General features: G+C 48.5%; 2 protein-coding genes across 3 annotated transcripts in view; one reads left to right on the top strand and one right to left on the bottom strand.

Annotated features, from left to right (window-relative positions):
• Lrrc2 (leucine rich repeat containing 2) overlaps positions 1-1,738 on the bottom strand; it is a 34,583-nt gene extending 32,845 nt beyond the window's left edge. Inside the window, exon 1 of one of the 2 annotated variants that reach the window (XM_076577178.1) lies at positions 1,589-1,738. The gene's annotated coding sequence lies outside the window, so the exon portion shown is untranslated. The remainder of the gene's footprint in view (positions 1-1,588) is intronic. The other variant, XM_006975518.4, reaches the window with a different exon arrangement.
• On the top strand, positions 1,456-15,310 carry Cripto (cripto, EGF-CFC family member). Its single transcript, XM_076577471.1, has 7 exons — positions 1,456-1,704; positions 1,797-1,987; positions 10,810-10,862; positions 11,806-11,940; positions 12,296-12,410; positions 12,497-12,606; positions 14,306-15,310. Exons 1-7 carry the CDS (start codon positions 1,456-1,458, stop codon positions 14,419-14,421), a joined length of 969 nt encoding a protein of 322 aa, XP_076433586.1. The 3' UTR covers positions 14,422-15,310.
• The last annotated feature ends 1,165 nt before the right edge of the window (positions 15,311-16,475 follow it).

The raw sequence follows: 16,475 nt of genomic DNA, 5'->3' as shown, positions 1-16,475 counted from the left end.
AAGTTCCCAGCCTTCCCCAGGGCTCCTTCTAGGTGTATCCTGTAAGGGAGGATGTCATCAGTCCAGCTCCCTCCAAGGGAATGCCTATAGCCAATAGGAACTGCTCAGGAGACCAGGGTTCTGGGTGGGGGTGGGGTGGGGGGGTTGGGGGGGCCCTACACTCCACAGCAGTATACTCCACAGCGGTACACTCCACAGCTGTATACTCAACAGCTGTATACTCCACAGCTGTACACTCCACAGCTGGAAGGCAGAATGGGTTTTCCGATAGAACAGTGGGGTAGCCGGGGGCTAAAGTTTAAAGCAAGGTCAGGTCAGCCACCGCTGAACTTCAGCTGAATTCTAAACTGAATTTCACTTTATGCTGCCTGCTCTGAGTTTCCCTTGGGACATTGGATTATTGTTGGGGTAATTTGTTAAACTAGGAGCTCAAGTCAGGAGAGACAGAGTACAGAAAGGATTAAGAGAAGAACAGGGGCTGAGTCAGATGGCCCAGGCTGGAACCCTGCCTCCTGGCTGACTGGCTACAAATCCCTGGGGACAGAGCTGCTGGATTTTCATGTGGACCAAATACAGCCACAGCGCCCAGCTCCCAGGCTTGGTGAGAGAGCACCCTGTGATCACTGGATCGAGTGCAGCATAAGATGGAACCTGTCACCCAGCAAGGATAGGGAGGGGGTGTCAATTAACTAAAGAAGAGAAACCAAGACAGACCATTGGTCATCAATTAAGTGTAAGGTGTCAACAAGAGGTGAGGGCTGAGGTATGGCTCAGTCGGTAGAATTTTTGCCTGGCATGCAGAAAATCCTTAGGTTCCTTCCCCACCCTGGGCTGCATGAGACCCTGTTTAAAAACAAGAAACCAAACTGACACACCAGAGGTCCCTGGGCATTAAGGGACTTTTCCCCACTGGACTCGGTTAGGCGGTTCTACGGGACCCGTGACTGGAGGACGCCCCAGGCCCTGGTGACTGACTGTCCAGCCAAGAAGCCGCTGCACCTGGGCTGTTAACAGAGCTGGACAATTCTCTTGTGAGTCTCCAATCACTTTGCCTCCCTCGCCTCAACCCCTGCCCCACCCACGCCAGGGGGCGCACCAAGCTTTGTGAAAGGAAGGACCACTCCCCGCAACCTAGTTAGATGTCAAGCATATTTTCCAAGGACCAGAAGAGGGCACAAACAAAGATGATTTATCACCCTCTGGACAGCACTTTGAAACTCAGTCTTGGGCACCGTGATGGTCCTCCCGAAAGAACCAGGAGGATTCCTGAGGACCTTGTCCCGACTGCAGCCCACCTGAGGGGACCCATGCACCCCGACGTGATTTCTGTCGCCCCCCTCAATTGTGGTTCTTGAACTAAGCACCTATCAAAGCCTGGTCCTCTCCGTGTGCTTGGATGGTTGCTGGCTGGAGCTCACCGAGCACCAGGTGAAGCCTTAAACAGCCAAAGCCACAATGCAGGCGCGGTGGCGGGTCCCCCCAAGCAGCCGCGACGCCCCACTCAGCTTCTGCGCAGTCGCAGGACAGGCGCTCCCATCTGCTAGCTCACACCGCTCCGCAGCTGGGGCCGAGACCACCCGCCACTCACCTTCCCTGTGCGGGTGGGTGCTGAGAGTCCCCGGCCGCGGCTGCCACCCTGTGATCCGCTTTCAACGCTGTTTACACTCTCAGAGCAACACCCCCAGCGGAAGGACTACCGTGCCTGTGCGCTAAGAGGCTATATTTGTAAGCGGATAATATGATCTGGAGGACATGTGCTGATAAACTATCTATCTATTCTATGTGACTCAGCCTAGCAAGAGACAAAACAGATCTGGTCGGGGAGGGCTTGGCACCCGGGCACAGCAGGCTTATTGAACGAGCTCGGCAGAGCAGGCTTATTGAACGAGCTCGGAAGGCAGAATCCCCTGAACGCCTCCACAGACAGCTGGCGGTTTCCAGCTAGGAAAGCCTTGCGTGAACAGAACAAAACAGAGCTAAGGAAGGGGTAGTCTGTGGTCTCGGTTTGGGCAAGGAGCCAAACAAGAGACATGATTAGAAAGCGCATAGGAAGGGATCAAGGTTATGTAAACTTTTTTTTTTTTTTCCCGATGTTTGAAGCAATACTTTGAAAGTCTTGATTTCATCCTTGGTTTTTTTTGTTTGTTTGTTTTGTTTTTTGTTTTTGTCTGTTTGCTTGCTTATTCCTTGTATCCTTAAACGCTTGCTACCTGGAGAAATAGTCTTACTGATGGCAGACACTGGAATGACACCCAGTGAGTAAAGGAACTCCAGTGTTTGCCCAGGAATCTAAGCCATTATAACAGCAAGGCCTCCTCACACACCTTGGTTTGACTCTGAAGTCCTGGAGTGTACCCAAAATCCCTGCACTTGGGAAGCAGAGAGTCAGGAGGTCAAGGTCATCCTCATCTACACTTGATTCAAGGCCAACCCAGAGCAACTAATACCCCATGCCAACTCCTCAGTTAATAAGCAAGGTGACACACACATGGAATCCCAGCATTCTGGAGGTGGGTGCAGGAAGATCAGAAGTTTAAGGTCATCCTCAACTACATATGAGTTCAAAGCCAGCCTGGTCTACTTGAGACACAGTCTCAAAATTCAAACAAAAACCCTGAAAGCTGAGTGTGGAGTCGTGCCCTTTAGTCTCAGTTCTTGCCTGGTGTGCATGAGGCACTAGACTCGATCCCCAATGTTACAATAAGAATACTACTTTGAGAATACACTTATACTTAAAAAAAAAAAAGTCATCAATCTGAAATTTATGTCTAACTGATTGCCTTGTTTTATCTGCCAACCTTTACACCTGAGCTGCCAGGATCTTGCTCAACTACAGAGCCAGATAGCCATATCTCTAACAAGCTTTACCTGATGCCAACATTGCTGGCTTGTGACCACATGGTAAGAAGCAGGAATTAGCACAATCGGGTGCAGCGGTAGCCAGGTCAGCTCCTCGCTGGTAGGACTGACCAAGCACCTGTACCCCAGGAGGTCTTAACTCCTGGGCAGAGTCACAGGGTCAGTGTTTACACGCGTGCTGAGGTTGCCTCTGAGGAACAGCCAGGAGATACTCTAAAACACAAAATGTGTTTACTCTTGTGTAAGGAATTGTTGGTGATGCACTAAACTCACTTGTACAGATTGCTGCAGCTCTGGGTTGGGCACATCCAAAAAGACAAGTGTGGCAGTGCACACTTGTGATCCCTCCTCTTAGGAGGTAGAGGTAGACAAGTCAGAGGTTCAGAGTCATCCTAAGCTATTTAGGAAGTTTGAGGCCAGCCTGGGCTATATAAGACCCTGTGGAGGAAAACACACCACACACACACACACACACACACACACACACACACACACACACACACACACAGCTTGCTGCTTCTGAGTTCCCAGAATGCACCAGGGAGACCTGTGCCCTGTGGTACTCACTTCCCCAAGTTCCTGGAAACCATAAACAGCCTAACATATATACTGATACACAGCTTCCTCATGAGTGGTCCTAGCTGGGGTCCAAGAAAACAGCACCTTTTAAGGCAGTGGTTCTCAACCTGTGGTCCTGACCCCTTTGTGGGTTAGAAGACCCTTTCCTAGGGTCACCTGAAACCATTGGAAAACACAGGTATTTACATTACAATTCATAACAGTAGCAAAATTACAACTATGAAGTAACAACAAAATAATTTTATGGTTGGGGGTCACCATAACATGTCACAGCATCAGGAACCACTGCTTTTAGACATTCAGCCCCAGCTCGGCTCCCAGACTCCTCTGAAACAACATCCACAGACCAAGCTTCTGCCTCTCTGTGTCCGAAGATATAAGCATGCTTATCTCCCTTCCAAAGGGGTTCTACCACACCCAGATAACCAAACCTTTCCTCAGGTCATCTGAGACTGTGGCTCTTCCTGGAACATGAGTCACATGCATCTCAAAGCTTCCTTCCAGGAAAACCCCCCGATGCCTCCTACCTGACTTCCCTCCCATTAGGATGTGTGTGCAGAAGAACGAAGCTTGTTATAAACACTGCCCTCCATTTCAATGACCATTATTGAATGGTAGCAAGTGGCAAGGGCTCCTGGCTTACTGCTTCACATCTGCAGGCTAAAAGTCCAGGGAGAGCGCCCTGGGCTGATGGTGGTCCTCACAGGTCATCAGCCACACTCCTGAATCGGGCTGCAAATGTGCCACCCAGCAGCCACAGCTATTGAGCACTGAATGGTTAATCTTCCCTGTCAACTTGACTGGATTTAGGAAACACTCTTTTAGGGGGTGTCTATGAAGGTTAGAGAACCCCTATTCTTCTGTGTGTGTGTGGGGGGGCGGTTTCAGGACAGGGTTTCTCTGTGTAGCTTTGGCTGTCCTAGAACTAGCTCTGTAGACCAGGCTGGCCTCGAACTCACAGAGATCTGCCTGCCTCTGCTTCCTGAGAGCTGGAATTAAGACATGCACCACTCAATCTTATTTGTAAATATTTGCAAATGTAATAGGTATTTCAAGTTTTTGGAATTTTTTTTCTGTAAGTTTAGGAGACAAGAGAGGGCTCAGAGAGTAAAGTGCTTGGCATGAAGGCATGAATATTCGAGTCGGATCCTCAACAACAACATACAAGCCAGGAGTAACAGTGCTTCTGTAACCGCAGCTAGCAAATCAGTGTGCTCCAGGTTCAGTGGGAGGCCCCATCTCAGAAACAAGGTGGAGAGGCTGGAGAGTTGGCTCAGCAGTGAAGAGCACTTGTTAAGGAGGACCTAGGTTCAATTCCCAGCACCAACATGGCAGCTCACAACCATCTGTAATTCCAATTTCAGGGGACCCAATGCCATCTTCTGGCCTCCTTGGGCAGCAGGCATGCATATGCATAAAATAAAAATAAATAGACCAGGCTGGCCTGGAACTCACAGAGATCCACCTGCCTCTGCTTCCCAAGTGCTGGTATTAAAGCCATGCACTTTTTTTTGGTTTTATTTTATTTATTTATTTATTTATTTATTTATTTATTTATTTATTTATTTATTTATTTATTTTGTATGCCATGTTCTGCCTGCATGCATGCCTGTGTGCCAGAAGAGGGAACCAAATAGAGGCACCAGATCTCATTACAGATGGCTGTGAGCCACCATGTGGTTGCCGGGAATTGAACCCACAACCTCTGGAAGAGCACCCGTGCTCTTAACCTCCAAACCATCTCTCCAGCCCCTTAAAAATTTTAATCTAAAGGCCGGGCGGTGGTGGCGCACGCCTTTAATCCCAGCACTCGGGAGGCAGAGGCAGGTGGATCTTTGTGAGTTCGAGGCCAGCCTGGTCTAGAGAGCGAGATCCAGGAAAGGCGCAAAGCTACACAGAGAAACCCTGTCTCGAAAAATCAAAAAAAAAAAATTTTAATCTAAAATGTTTGCAAAGGCTAGAAGTATACCTCGGTGACAGAGCGCTTGCCTAGCATGTGAAAAGCCCTGGGTACAATTCCCAGCACTGCAATAATCATCATTTTTAAAAGTGATGATGTTACATTAGTTCTACATTGCTAAGTTATAAATTCTTATCAACTCAATTACTTAAAACAGTTCCCACTTCATTTCCCTAAGTCAGAAGCCCAGCTCAACTGACTTTTGTTGTTGCTGTTGTTTGGCTTTTCAAGACAGGGTTTCTCTGTGTAGCTTTGTGCCTTTTCCTGGATCTCACTCTGTAGTCCAGGCTGGCCTTGAACTCACAGAGATCCACCTGCCTCTGCCTCCCGAGTGCTGGGATTAAAGGCGTGCGCCACCACCGCCCGGCTCAACTGACTTTTCACAGGAGAAGACATATGTCAGTGTGCCTGGGCATTTGCATGAAAGATAGCCGCTCACCGCCCAGGACCGACTTTTAAATCTGTTTCTGATGGCAGATTGGGCTTGCACCCCGCTTCCCACCTTTCATCTGCATTTCATCCATTTCAAATCCCTGAGAGCCCTGAGGAACACTGGAAGCAGTCACATACAAATCCACTTAAGACTCTCTTAGATGACGTCCTCTACATCCTGTGAATGCAGCCCAGCTTGCCTTCTGATTGTCTCCTAGGGGCCTGCCTGTCCCCATTTGTCTGCTGAGACCAATTAACTTTGACAATGTCTGTGAGCAGTGGAGACAGAGCTGTCCCTTCCCCTCACCAGGAGTTTGGGGATGCAACTAAAATGGTGTTTGGCTTGTCTTATCCAGAATGGGGAAAGGAAGCCATGGCCTGCCCCCCTGGGCAAAGCCCAGCCCAGGTGCCTGGTTAGTAAACAGCTAATCGATTTGACCCGCAGAAGAAAGATCTGTGCAAGAGAGCTGGAGAAAGGTGGAGCAAGTGAGGCGACTCGGTGGGCAAAGGAGCTTGCCGGCACAACAAGCCTATGGACCCGAGTTCTCCCTGGGGTACCTACACTGCGGAAGGCAGAGGGAACCAAGTCCTGCAAGGTGTCCTCTGCCTTCCACACACATGCCAGGAATGTGCACACACACATAGATGCACACTAAAAAATATAAATAATAGAATTGTAAAAAAATCACATGTGCACAAGAGCACACACACACACACACACACACACACACACACACACACACACACAAAGTGTAAATCAAACTACCCCTCCTCTGACACTGCTTCTGAAAATGCACCAAATCATCTTGTCTTATGCATGGCTAACTTTTTAGAATAAGGCACCCGGCATATCAGTAATGACTACAAACTGGGGTTTCTTTCCTTCGTTTTTGGAGGAAAGCAATGTTCCTTGTTATTTTTCCAGGCTCAGGTTTGGGGGAAATACTGTCTTCCTGGCTTCTCAAGGGTGTTGCTCTGGCCCCTATTTTAGAAAATGGGGCTGAGACTTAATGCTTCTGTAGGCCACTGGGTGGCCCATAGACGGGGTTTTCCTAATTGGCTCAGAGAGAAACTGCTATCAGGGTTGTAGAAGCTGGGAGTTCTGGAACACCAGGCTTTAGACCTCCTAGGTGGGAACCAGGGGTAATGGGGTGAAAGACAAGAAAATAAGCAGTTTACCATCCAGTGTTAGCAAAATAAACTCTGGGGCGGGGCAGTGGATACCAGGATCTGTTCTTCAGTTCAGGGCCCCAGCTGGAAGCCAGGATGGGGACAAACAGTGCCAGGAAGGACCTCCCAGAGCAAATGACATTCAGACTAAGCCCAAAGAAGCCAGTTCAAGGGCACTGTAAGAACCACCAGTCAAGTCATAGGAAACAAAATATAAACACCCAGAAACAGTGAAATATGCAAATCCAAACAACAAAATACAGTTTTTTTTTTTTTCTTTCCGAGACAGGGTTTCTCTATGTAGTCCTGGCTGCCCTGGAACTTGCTCTGTAGATCAGGATGGCCTCAAACTCACTGAGGTCAGCCTGCATCTCCCTCCCAAGTGCTGGGAGTAAAGGCGTGCACCACCACTGCCCAGCCCAAAATACTATTTTTCAGGAATCAAAAAAATCTTCGGATGTTAGCTGCAGCCAGCATGGACAAGTCCAGGGAGAGGAGATCTTTACATAGTTTTGCAGTAAAGGGAGAAAGAAAAGGGACAGGGTGGGATCTGGGAAAACATTTCGGAAGCATGCATGAATTAAGCAAACAAGTTCAGTGCTCAGTATTTACAAGGATACGCCCTCAAGTGTCCCCAAGTTATACTTGCAAGGGAAGACACTGTAGAAACGTGTCCTGCTGGGATCCATGATAAAATAATTCCTGCTATGTCTACACAGGTAGAGAAATAACGTAAATCACACAGAAACAAATGGGGTCTCCTCCTAATCCCTTGACCACTCCTCCTCACCCTTCCAGTCTGCCAGTCGGTATGCAGGAATCTGTCCTTTCAAACCCCGGCAGGGAACTAGAGGTGTATGCAGAGTAAGTTCTGTTTGTCAAATTCCCAGTGAAAACAGCCATTCGCTTGTTAATGAAGGAGCAGGGGCCTGCAGGGGAATAACATCCCGACAGAGTTTCAGGAACCCGCAAAGAGGCTGGAGGCTAAGTGTGACTGGGGTGGGGGTGGAGAGAGTGAGTGTGGACAGAATTCCCAGGCCCGCCCACGGTCACGGTCTGGGTCTGCTGGCCTGTATGAATGTGCTGAAACTATTAACGAAGTAAGTCACCATAGCGGCCTGTGTCAGGAGTGGAGGAGGGTTGTTGCTTTTGTGTTTTGTATTTCTCTTCTCTTTTTTTTTAAGATTTGTTTTTATGTGCGTTGATGAACTGCCTGCATGTCTGTCTGTGTGAGGGTGTCAGATCTTCTGGAACTGGCATTGCAGACAGTTGTAAGCTGCCATGTGGGAGCTGGGAATTGAACCTCGGGTCCTCTGGAAGAGCAGCCAGTGCTCTTAAGCGCCGAGCCTTCTCTCCAGCCCTGTTTTGTATTCAGAGGCTGTCTTAGCTGTGCTTGTTAATACTTGCCTGTAATCCCAGAATTTGGAGAAACAGAGGAAAGAAGATAACTGAGTTCCAGGCCAGCCTAAGCTTGAGTGAGATCCTTTCTCAAAAGAAGGGTTAGAACAAATATAAAGTAGGGTCTTGCCCTGTAGCACAGGCTAGCCTTAAACTTACTCTGAAGACCAGGCTGGCTTCTAACTTACTCCAATCCTCCTGCCTCCACCTCGTACAGGCCTGTGCCACCATGACCTGCTTTTGTGACAGACAGACAGACAGGTTGTTTCTAATACCTGGCTGCTCATGTCGAGTATGAGAATAAATCTAAAATATTAAAGTAGATGGACCTTGTACCCCACGGCTAATAATAAGTATCTGACTTTGGGTCCTTGAAGCCTTGCCCCGTGGCATTCCACACACATGTCACACACATGTGCTTCCTTGGACTCTGAAACCTCTCACCAGAACAGCAGCCTCAGTGCCTTTCTCAGAAACGGAGGTGACCGCCATTGTCTTAAGTTCGGAAATGAGAACTTATCCGCTATAGCGCTTTCAGCGAAGGGGGTATCGCGGGGTTGGATGTTTCTCTGGGAGTTGTGCCACAGGCCTGCCCAGCATCTAGTTCTAGAGAGATACTACTCCAGATACAAGGCGAGGCACTCCCCATCCCCACACAGAGATAGAGACACAGAGGAGGAGGTGGGGGGAGGGGGAGAGAGAGAGAACCAGTAAATTGCAGCTCATCCACTTAGCATATTGGGCATGTCTGAACACAATAGAACCAACGACCTACGGCTTTAAGCTTCAGGTCCCTGCCGGTCCCCGCGCCCACCCGCAGGCTCCCGGACACACGTTTGCACTTCAGACGCCGCAGGAGAAGATTCGCTCTCACTCCCCGACTCCAATCCCTCCCGGACCTTGACCTTGACCTTGCTCCTCACCCAAACAAGTCCTCGCGGCTCGCCAGCGCATCTTCCCTAGCCACCCAAGCTTCCCCAGCAACCAGCTCCACGCGGCTTTTTTTAGCAAATTCAGAGTTAAAATTCGATAATGAAGTATCAAATGCCTACATATTTATACATAATGCTTAGCGGTTCCTAAATAATGACTTTCGTGTTTGAACGGCCCCGGTAGTATAACTTGACTCTCTCTCTTCGGCCCCCTTTCTCAAGAGAAAAGAAAACCTGTATCTAATCAGACACTGCTGCTTAGCCAAGCCCACCGCCCGGCCGGCCTTGCAGTGTGAAGGCCTGGTCATGGGCGTGGGGCTCCGGTCTCCCCGCCCACCTGAGGGTCCTCCCGCCACCCCAAGGGTTTCTAACGAAGGAAGGAAGATCTCTCGGAAGTCCTTTCTCAAGGTCAAAGCCTTCAGTAGGCGGGCGAGGCCCCATCCCCCCGAGTCTGCTTGGAGACCTTGGCTGTCGACTGCCCTAAGATTCTCTGGGACAGGCGCATTTCTCATCTGGGATATCTTTCTAATTTACTATTTTTCACTTCGGGAAATTAACCTTTGGGTGTTTGGGGAATTACTTTATGAATTAAAGCCATTTGCTAGTACTGTTTTCCTTGTATTTTTCTCCAACATTTTTACGACCCGTGGAAGATGGCGCACTTCTGGTCCAGGTATGAGCTAACCTTGAATTTTTGATTGCTGGAGATTGCAACTTCAGAAAACCATGTTCTATAGATGCTTCTCTGATTTTATCTTGCTTGAATCTTAAAAAGCTTCCGGTAACGTTGCTGCTTTTCCTGAAGACCCTGGAGCTTTGTATCTACTTATGTACTACTTTGCCATTGACTTTTTAAAATAGTCAATCTTTTTAAAGTTCCGTGTGTGTGTGTGTGTGTGTGTGTGTGTGTGTGTGTAAGGATGCAGTGGTACGTGTGCGTGGAGGTCAGAATATGACCTCCTGGAGTGAGATCCCTGTGTGGGTCCTGGGCATCCAACTCAGACTGTAAAGCTTAGTGGCCGCCACCATTTCCAGCTCACTCATCATAAATAATAATTAGTGTTGCAGCCAAATTACGATTGCCTCTAAAAGTGAATGGTAGAGACATTCAATACTTTACAAACCATTAAGAATAACAAATTAAACTTGGACCCATTTTAAATGACAGGACAGGTTTTTATCTAGTGGTGCTGGGGAACAGACCAGGATCTGCACATGCTGGGCAAGTTTTCCACCGTGGCCCGTACAGCCATTTAAAAATTCATACATGTAAACTGTACCATGGGGAAAAAATGTGCAGTTTGGGCAAAGTAGGATTTTTTCGAACAGGGAATTTCTGCTCCAGTTTTGTTCCTGGAGGCAGGACTAGAGAAGGAAGGTGGCAGTCTTCGCTTCTCAGTGGCCTGTGGTCTTGTGACGAGAAGGCCCCGGTTTCTCGTGCTTTGTCTCCCTGACTGATGTCCAATTTCCTTTCTCTAGTCTGGTTTTACTTGTGGCCATTTCCAGTGCGTTTGAATTTGGACTCATTGCTGGTGAGTGTTTTCTTTTGTTTGGGGCTCAGGGTTTTTTGTTTTGTTTTTTTGCGGGGTGGGGAGCTTCAAGACAGGGTTTCTCTGTGTAGCCCTGGATGCCCTGGAACTCTCCATGGAGACCAAGCTGGCCTTGAACTCACAGAGATCCACCTGCCTCTGCCTCCTGAAAGCTGGGACTAAAGGCGTGCATCACCACTGCCGAGTTGGGATTCAGTTTTTTGAGACTGGGAGTCACAGAGCCCTGGCTGTCCTGGGATTCCTGCATCCCCTGCCTCCTCCACCCTCCCCAGTGTCTCCGCCACACCCAGTGAGTTTTGTACACACATGCACACTTTTGTTGTGGGGTAAAGGCCTTGTAGCTTAGGAATTCACACTACAGCCAAGGCTAACTGAACTCCTAATTCTCCTGCCTCTGCCTCCCAAGTTCAGTACTGAATCTGGCCGAATTATTTTTTCCTTTTGAGCACCATCTTTTTTGTTGTTGTTCACATGGTGCTGGGCATTTGGCCCTGGGCTTCGCACCTCCTGGACATACTTCCAGATTACCCTCCACTCCATCCCCACCTCCTCTGTGCTGAGAGTAAACCTTATGCATCCTAACTACACTGCTGTTGAGCTCAGCCGTGGTGTTTGGGACAGGGCCTCTCGGGCTGGCCTCTAACTCAGGAGCCTTCCTCCACCTCCTGAGTGCTAAGGTCACAGGCATGTGCCACCATACTTGGTGGTGGTTGGTGGACGGTGCTTCTTAGGAGCACCAACAATATTTTATGCGGGGCACATCTTTAATCCCAGCACTTGGGAATCAGAGGTAGGTGGATCTCTTTGAGTTCGAGGCCAGCCTGGTCTACAGAGCTAGTTCAAGGACAGCCAAGGCTATACAAAGAAGCCCTGTCTCGGAAAAAGAAAAAGAAAAGAAAAGAAATTCATGTGGCCTGAAATACAGGGTTGGGCCACCGTGGGCCGGCTATTCCATCTCCGAGAGACCTGGCCATCAGAGATAACAGCCTTCGGAACCAGGAAGAACCTGCATTACGATCTCGCTCTTTCCAGTTTGTGCCTCCCATGGGGATAGAGAACAGTAAGACTTGCTTGCCTTAATTCATCTCTGTTCTGCCCTGATACATCTCAAATGTAACTTTTTAGCACTTCACCTAAGAGAGCGGGCGGGCGTGTGGGTTAGCGGCTGGGTTGCCTTGTAGTGGCTGGGGTGTAGAGATGAGTGAGATGTGCATGTTGTGTCACATCCCTGAAAGTCGGGTTTTTTTCCTGATGCGACTTCGTGCTGGGGACTGGTAACCATCCCTGGTCTGAACGTGAAAATGATTTCCCTAAGAGGTAGAGTCTTATGCTATGGGCTCTTCAGAGTGCTAGATGGACCTTGGTTTATGGTCTATCAGTCCTCTACCCACCCCATGACTTCTTTTACATTTCAGGTAAGTTGCTTAATAAAACTTGCTGCCTGAATGGAGGGACCTGTATCCTGGGGTCCTTCTGTGCCTGTCCACCTTCCTTCTATGGACGCAACTGTGAACGTGACGTACGAAAAGAGTAAGCTGTTGGGAGGGACAGGACTGGGCGGTGGGGAGGAAAGGGAGAGTGAGGAATTCACTGCCGGGGTTCTCTCTCTTTCACAGGCACTGTGGGTCTGTCCTCCACGGCACCTGGCTGCCCAAGAAGTGTTCCCTGTGCAGGTGCTGGCAAGGCCGGCTCCACTGTTTTCCTCAGGCCTTTCTACCTGGCTGTGGTAAGCAACTGTCCCTCTTCAGTCCTGTCGGGTCCCTTAGACACCCAAAGGACTCCCTTTCTGTCTCCTGTTCTGCTAGGGTCCAACTTCTTCCGGGTCTAACAGGACCTGCCAGTCAGGCCTCTGCTTATAAAATAGCGTAAGGGCTCCAAAGGGCATAGAGCCTAGGAATCCTTGGTGGGTGCTCCCTCAAACACTAGGTCCTTAGGGAGTGCTCCCTTAGATGTGATGTCCCTGGGAAATGTTTCTTTAGATGTGGTGTCATAGGCATATAAGGAGGTCCTTAAGTAGTGTCCTCTTAGATGTGGGACCTTTGGGGTGCTCCCTCAGATGCAAGGCCCCTGATGGATGTTCCTGAAGGATGGGTTTTGATGGAGAATGCTTTCTCAGATACGGAGCTGTGGGTGTGCAGTCCCTGATACAATGGATCTTGAGGAGAGCTCTCAGGTGTGGGGGACTTGGTAAGGGACATTCCTCAGTCCATACTGTCACACTACCTTTGGAGTTCCCTCAAGTCTACACTGGTAATAGGCAGGCTTCTGCTGAACACCGTGAACAGAAAAAGAGCTTGCCACTTGAGCATCGAGAACTGCCCTCTAGTGTCGTCTGCCCTTGGGCAGAAGATCCCCACAGACGCCAGGCCAGCCACTCAGAACCCACTGCTACAACTAATCCTTCCTGTACGCTGGTGGGTTTGGGTTGGTTGTCTGGGGTGTTTTGTTGTTATTTTTGTCTTATTCTGAAGCCCAGGCTGGTCTGGAACTCACTCTGTACCTAAGTTGACCTCTGACCCCCATCAGTCCTCGTGCCTCAGCCTCCATAGTCTGAGATTACAGGAATAATTAATCCACCAGCCTTGGGTCCCAGCGCTTTGACCCCACCGGTGTCCTGCAAACATTTTTTTTTTTGAGACAAGATCTCACCATGTAACCCTGGCTGGCCTGGAACTTACAGAGATCTGCCTGCTTCTGTTCCCAAGTGCTGGGATTAAAGATGTGCCCCACATAAAATATTGTTGGTGCCGGGGTTTAAAGTCTCGAGCCACCAGGACTGGTTCTTCCTGCACCCTAAGGGTCTCTGGTGGGTGGTCACAGCACCCTTCGTCTTACAGATCTGAAGGAGACGATGGCAAGAGTGACACAGACGAGAGCCGAGGAGCCAGTGTCGTCCCCACCCCACACGGCTGGGTTTTTTCTGAGCAGCTCACATTTGAGCTCTCAGAATCAAATGTGTGCAAGTCACAAAGTAAATGAAAGGATACCTTCATCTGACACAGGATGGGGCCTTGTATCCCCGTACAGGGTCTGTGTCTTTACTATTGCGTTTTGGGTGTTGTGCATAGATTTTATTAGCAAAGGATAGAATGATCAGATGAATGGGGACCATATTTTCTCCCTGGAATTTGGGGTCCAAGATGTGTTGTCACCTTACCAGAGCCTAACCAGGGTCTGCACCAACATTGGAATAGAAAGTATCCAGGGAAGAGCCCATCAACAACAGATCTGCAGCAACTTTTGATGAAAGCTCTTCAGGGGAATAAGGGAGTCATGTAGTTAGTGCTGCTGATCTTGTGGGCACACTGTCCTCATCCAGTCAGGCCCCGCAGAGTTCTGGATCTAGATAGACGTGTGCTCAGGCAGTGGAGGCAGCAGGGAAGCTGGAGGGACTTCCCTAATGATCAAGCATCTCTGCCTTTCAGGTGGTCATGTGATGGACCGGGATCTCCCAGCATCCAGGACTCCAGGACGAGCACCGTCTGTGCTGACTACTTTCATGTTGGCTGGCATTTGCCTTCTTCTGGAAACGAAAGTGTAGCTGTCTGTCATAGGAACTCAATGCCAGCATCCTAACAAAGATGATCATTTGTCAATGATTTGGAAGTAATGCTCATAGTGATCCCTGGCACGGCCCCCCCCAACTCTAACTAGGCCTCACCTCTGCACAGCTCTGCCCCTTTCTGGCTGTGTTGGCAGTCAAAGCCATAGCCTGTGTGTGCCAAGCGCTCTAACACTGAGCTACATTCCCAGCCTAAAAGCCATTCTACTTAAAAACTGTACTACAGGGTGGGGATTTAGCTCAGTGGTAGAAGGCCCCTGGGTTCAGTCCTCAGCTCCGGGGGTGGGGGAGTGGAACTATACCACATGGCCACATCCTGTGGGTTTTTTTTTTTTAATTTATTTTATTTTATTTTTATTTTATGTGCATTGGTGTTTTGCCTTCATGTATATCCGAGTGAGGGTGTCTGTCCCCTAGAACTGGACTTACAGGCAGTTGTAAGCTGTCATGGGTGCTGGGAATTGAACCTGGGTCCTCTGGGAAAGCAGCCAATGTTCTTAACCACTGAGCCATCTCTAGCCCACATCTTGTGGTTCTTGATGAAAGTAATTCTTAACATTTCTTGCTAATACTTTTAAGCAGTTCTTAAGATTATTAAATCCTGATATGCAACTGAGAGTAAATTCAGAGTAGGTGAAAATTAGTTAAGAAATTGTCTTTTAAGAAAAGAAAAGTAAGCCGGGCGGTGGTGGCGCACGCCTTTAATCCCAGCACTCGGGAGGCAGAGCCAGGCGGATCGCTGTGAGTTCGAGGCCAGCCTGGGCTACCAAGTGAGCTCCAGGAAAGGCGCAAAACTACGCAGAGAAACCCTGTCTCGAAAAACCAAAAAAAAAAAAAAAAAAAAAAAAAAAAAAAAAAAAAAGAAAAGAAAAGTAGGGCTGGAGAGATGGCTCAGCGGTTAAGAGCACTGGCTGTTCTTCCAAAGGTCCTGAGTTCAATTCCCAGCAACCACATGGTGGCTCACAACCATCTGTAATGAGATCTGGTGCCCTCTTCTGGCCTGCAAGCAAACAAGTAGGCAGAACACTGTATACATAATAAATAAATCTTTTAAAAAAGAAAAAAAAAAGAAAAGTAGGGGCTGGAGAGATGGCTCACAGGTTAGGCGCACAGGCTGTTCTTCCAGAGATGTTGAGTTCAATTCCCAATAACCACATGGTGGCTATCAGCCATCTATCTGTATTGAGATCTGGTGCCCTCTTCTGGCCTGCAGGAATAGATGCAGGCAGAGCACTGTATATGTAATAAATCTTGAAAAGAAAAGAAAAGCCAGGCAGTAGTGGTACATGCCTTTAAATCCAGCACTCAGGAGGCAGAGGCAAGTCCAGCCTGGTCTAGAGAGCCAGTTCGAGGATAGCCAGGGATACACAGAGGAACCTTGTGTTGAAAAACCAAAAAAGAAAGGCAATAGGCCAGGCATTGTGGCACATGGCTTTAATCCCAGCACTCAGAAGTGCTGAAAGAAGAAAAATTATCTTACAGGGAAGTTGTAGAAGTAACTCAGGTCTGTGCGGAGGGACCAACAAGATAAGAAGGAAGCAACTGAAACTGATTGGGGAAAACAGAATGGATTGTTTGATGCTTAGGAAGGGACAGAGAAGCGAGTTAAAAGGTCATCCATCCAAGTACGGTGTCGCACATGTTAATTAGTAAGTGCAGCTCAGGAGGCAAAGACAGGACTCCCAAGAATCCACGGCCAGCCTGGGCTACGTAGTGCGTTCCAGGTCACTACTACATCGTTTCTCCAAGCTATGCAATTGTATCAACCGTTGCAGAGGAAAGAAAATGTTTATAATATTAGTGGTAAGCCAAATTATAAAATGACATGCTGTTTTTATAATACATTGTTTAAGAGTATGCACATAAAAGTGGGAACTCTGTTGATCAACATGTGAGGAGTGGTTATTTCTAGGTGGTAAGATGAACAATATTTTGTGGTGGGTTGCTTTTTTCCCCTCTCTGTACTTAAAAATTTTCAAGTTCTCCATAATGGGAACATATTTCGTTTGTTTTCAATAGGAACACACAGGCCA

The sequence above is a fragment of the Peromyscus maniculatus genome, chromosome 7, assembly GCF_049852395.1.
Source record: "Peromyscus maniculatus bairdii isolate BWxNUB_F1_BW_parent chromosome 7, HU_Pman_BW_mat_3.1, whole genome shotgun sequence".
Lineage (NCBI taxonomy): Eukaryota > Metazoa > Chordata > Mammalia > Rodentia > Cricetidae > Peromyscus > Peromyscus maniculatus.
Note: the sequence above shows the minus strand (reverse complement) of the source record. Positions and strands in the feature narration are given on the sequence as shown.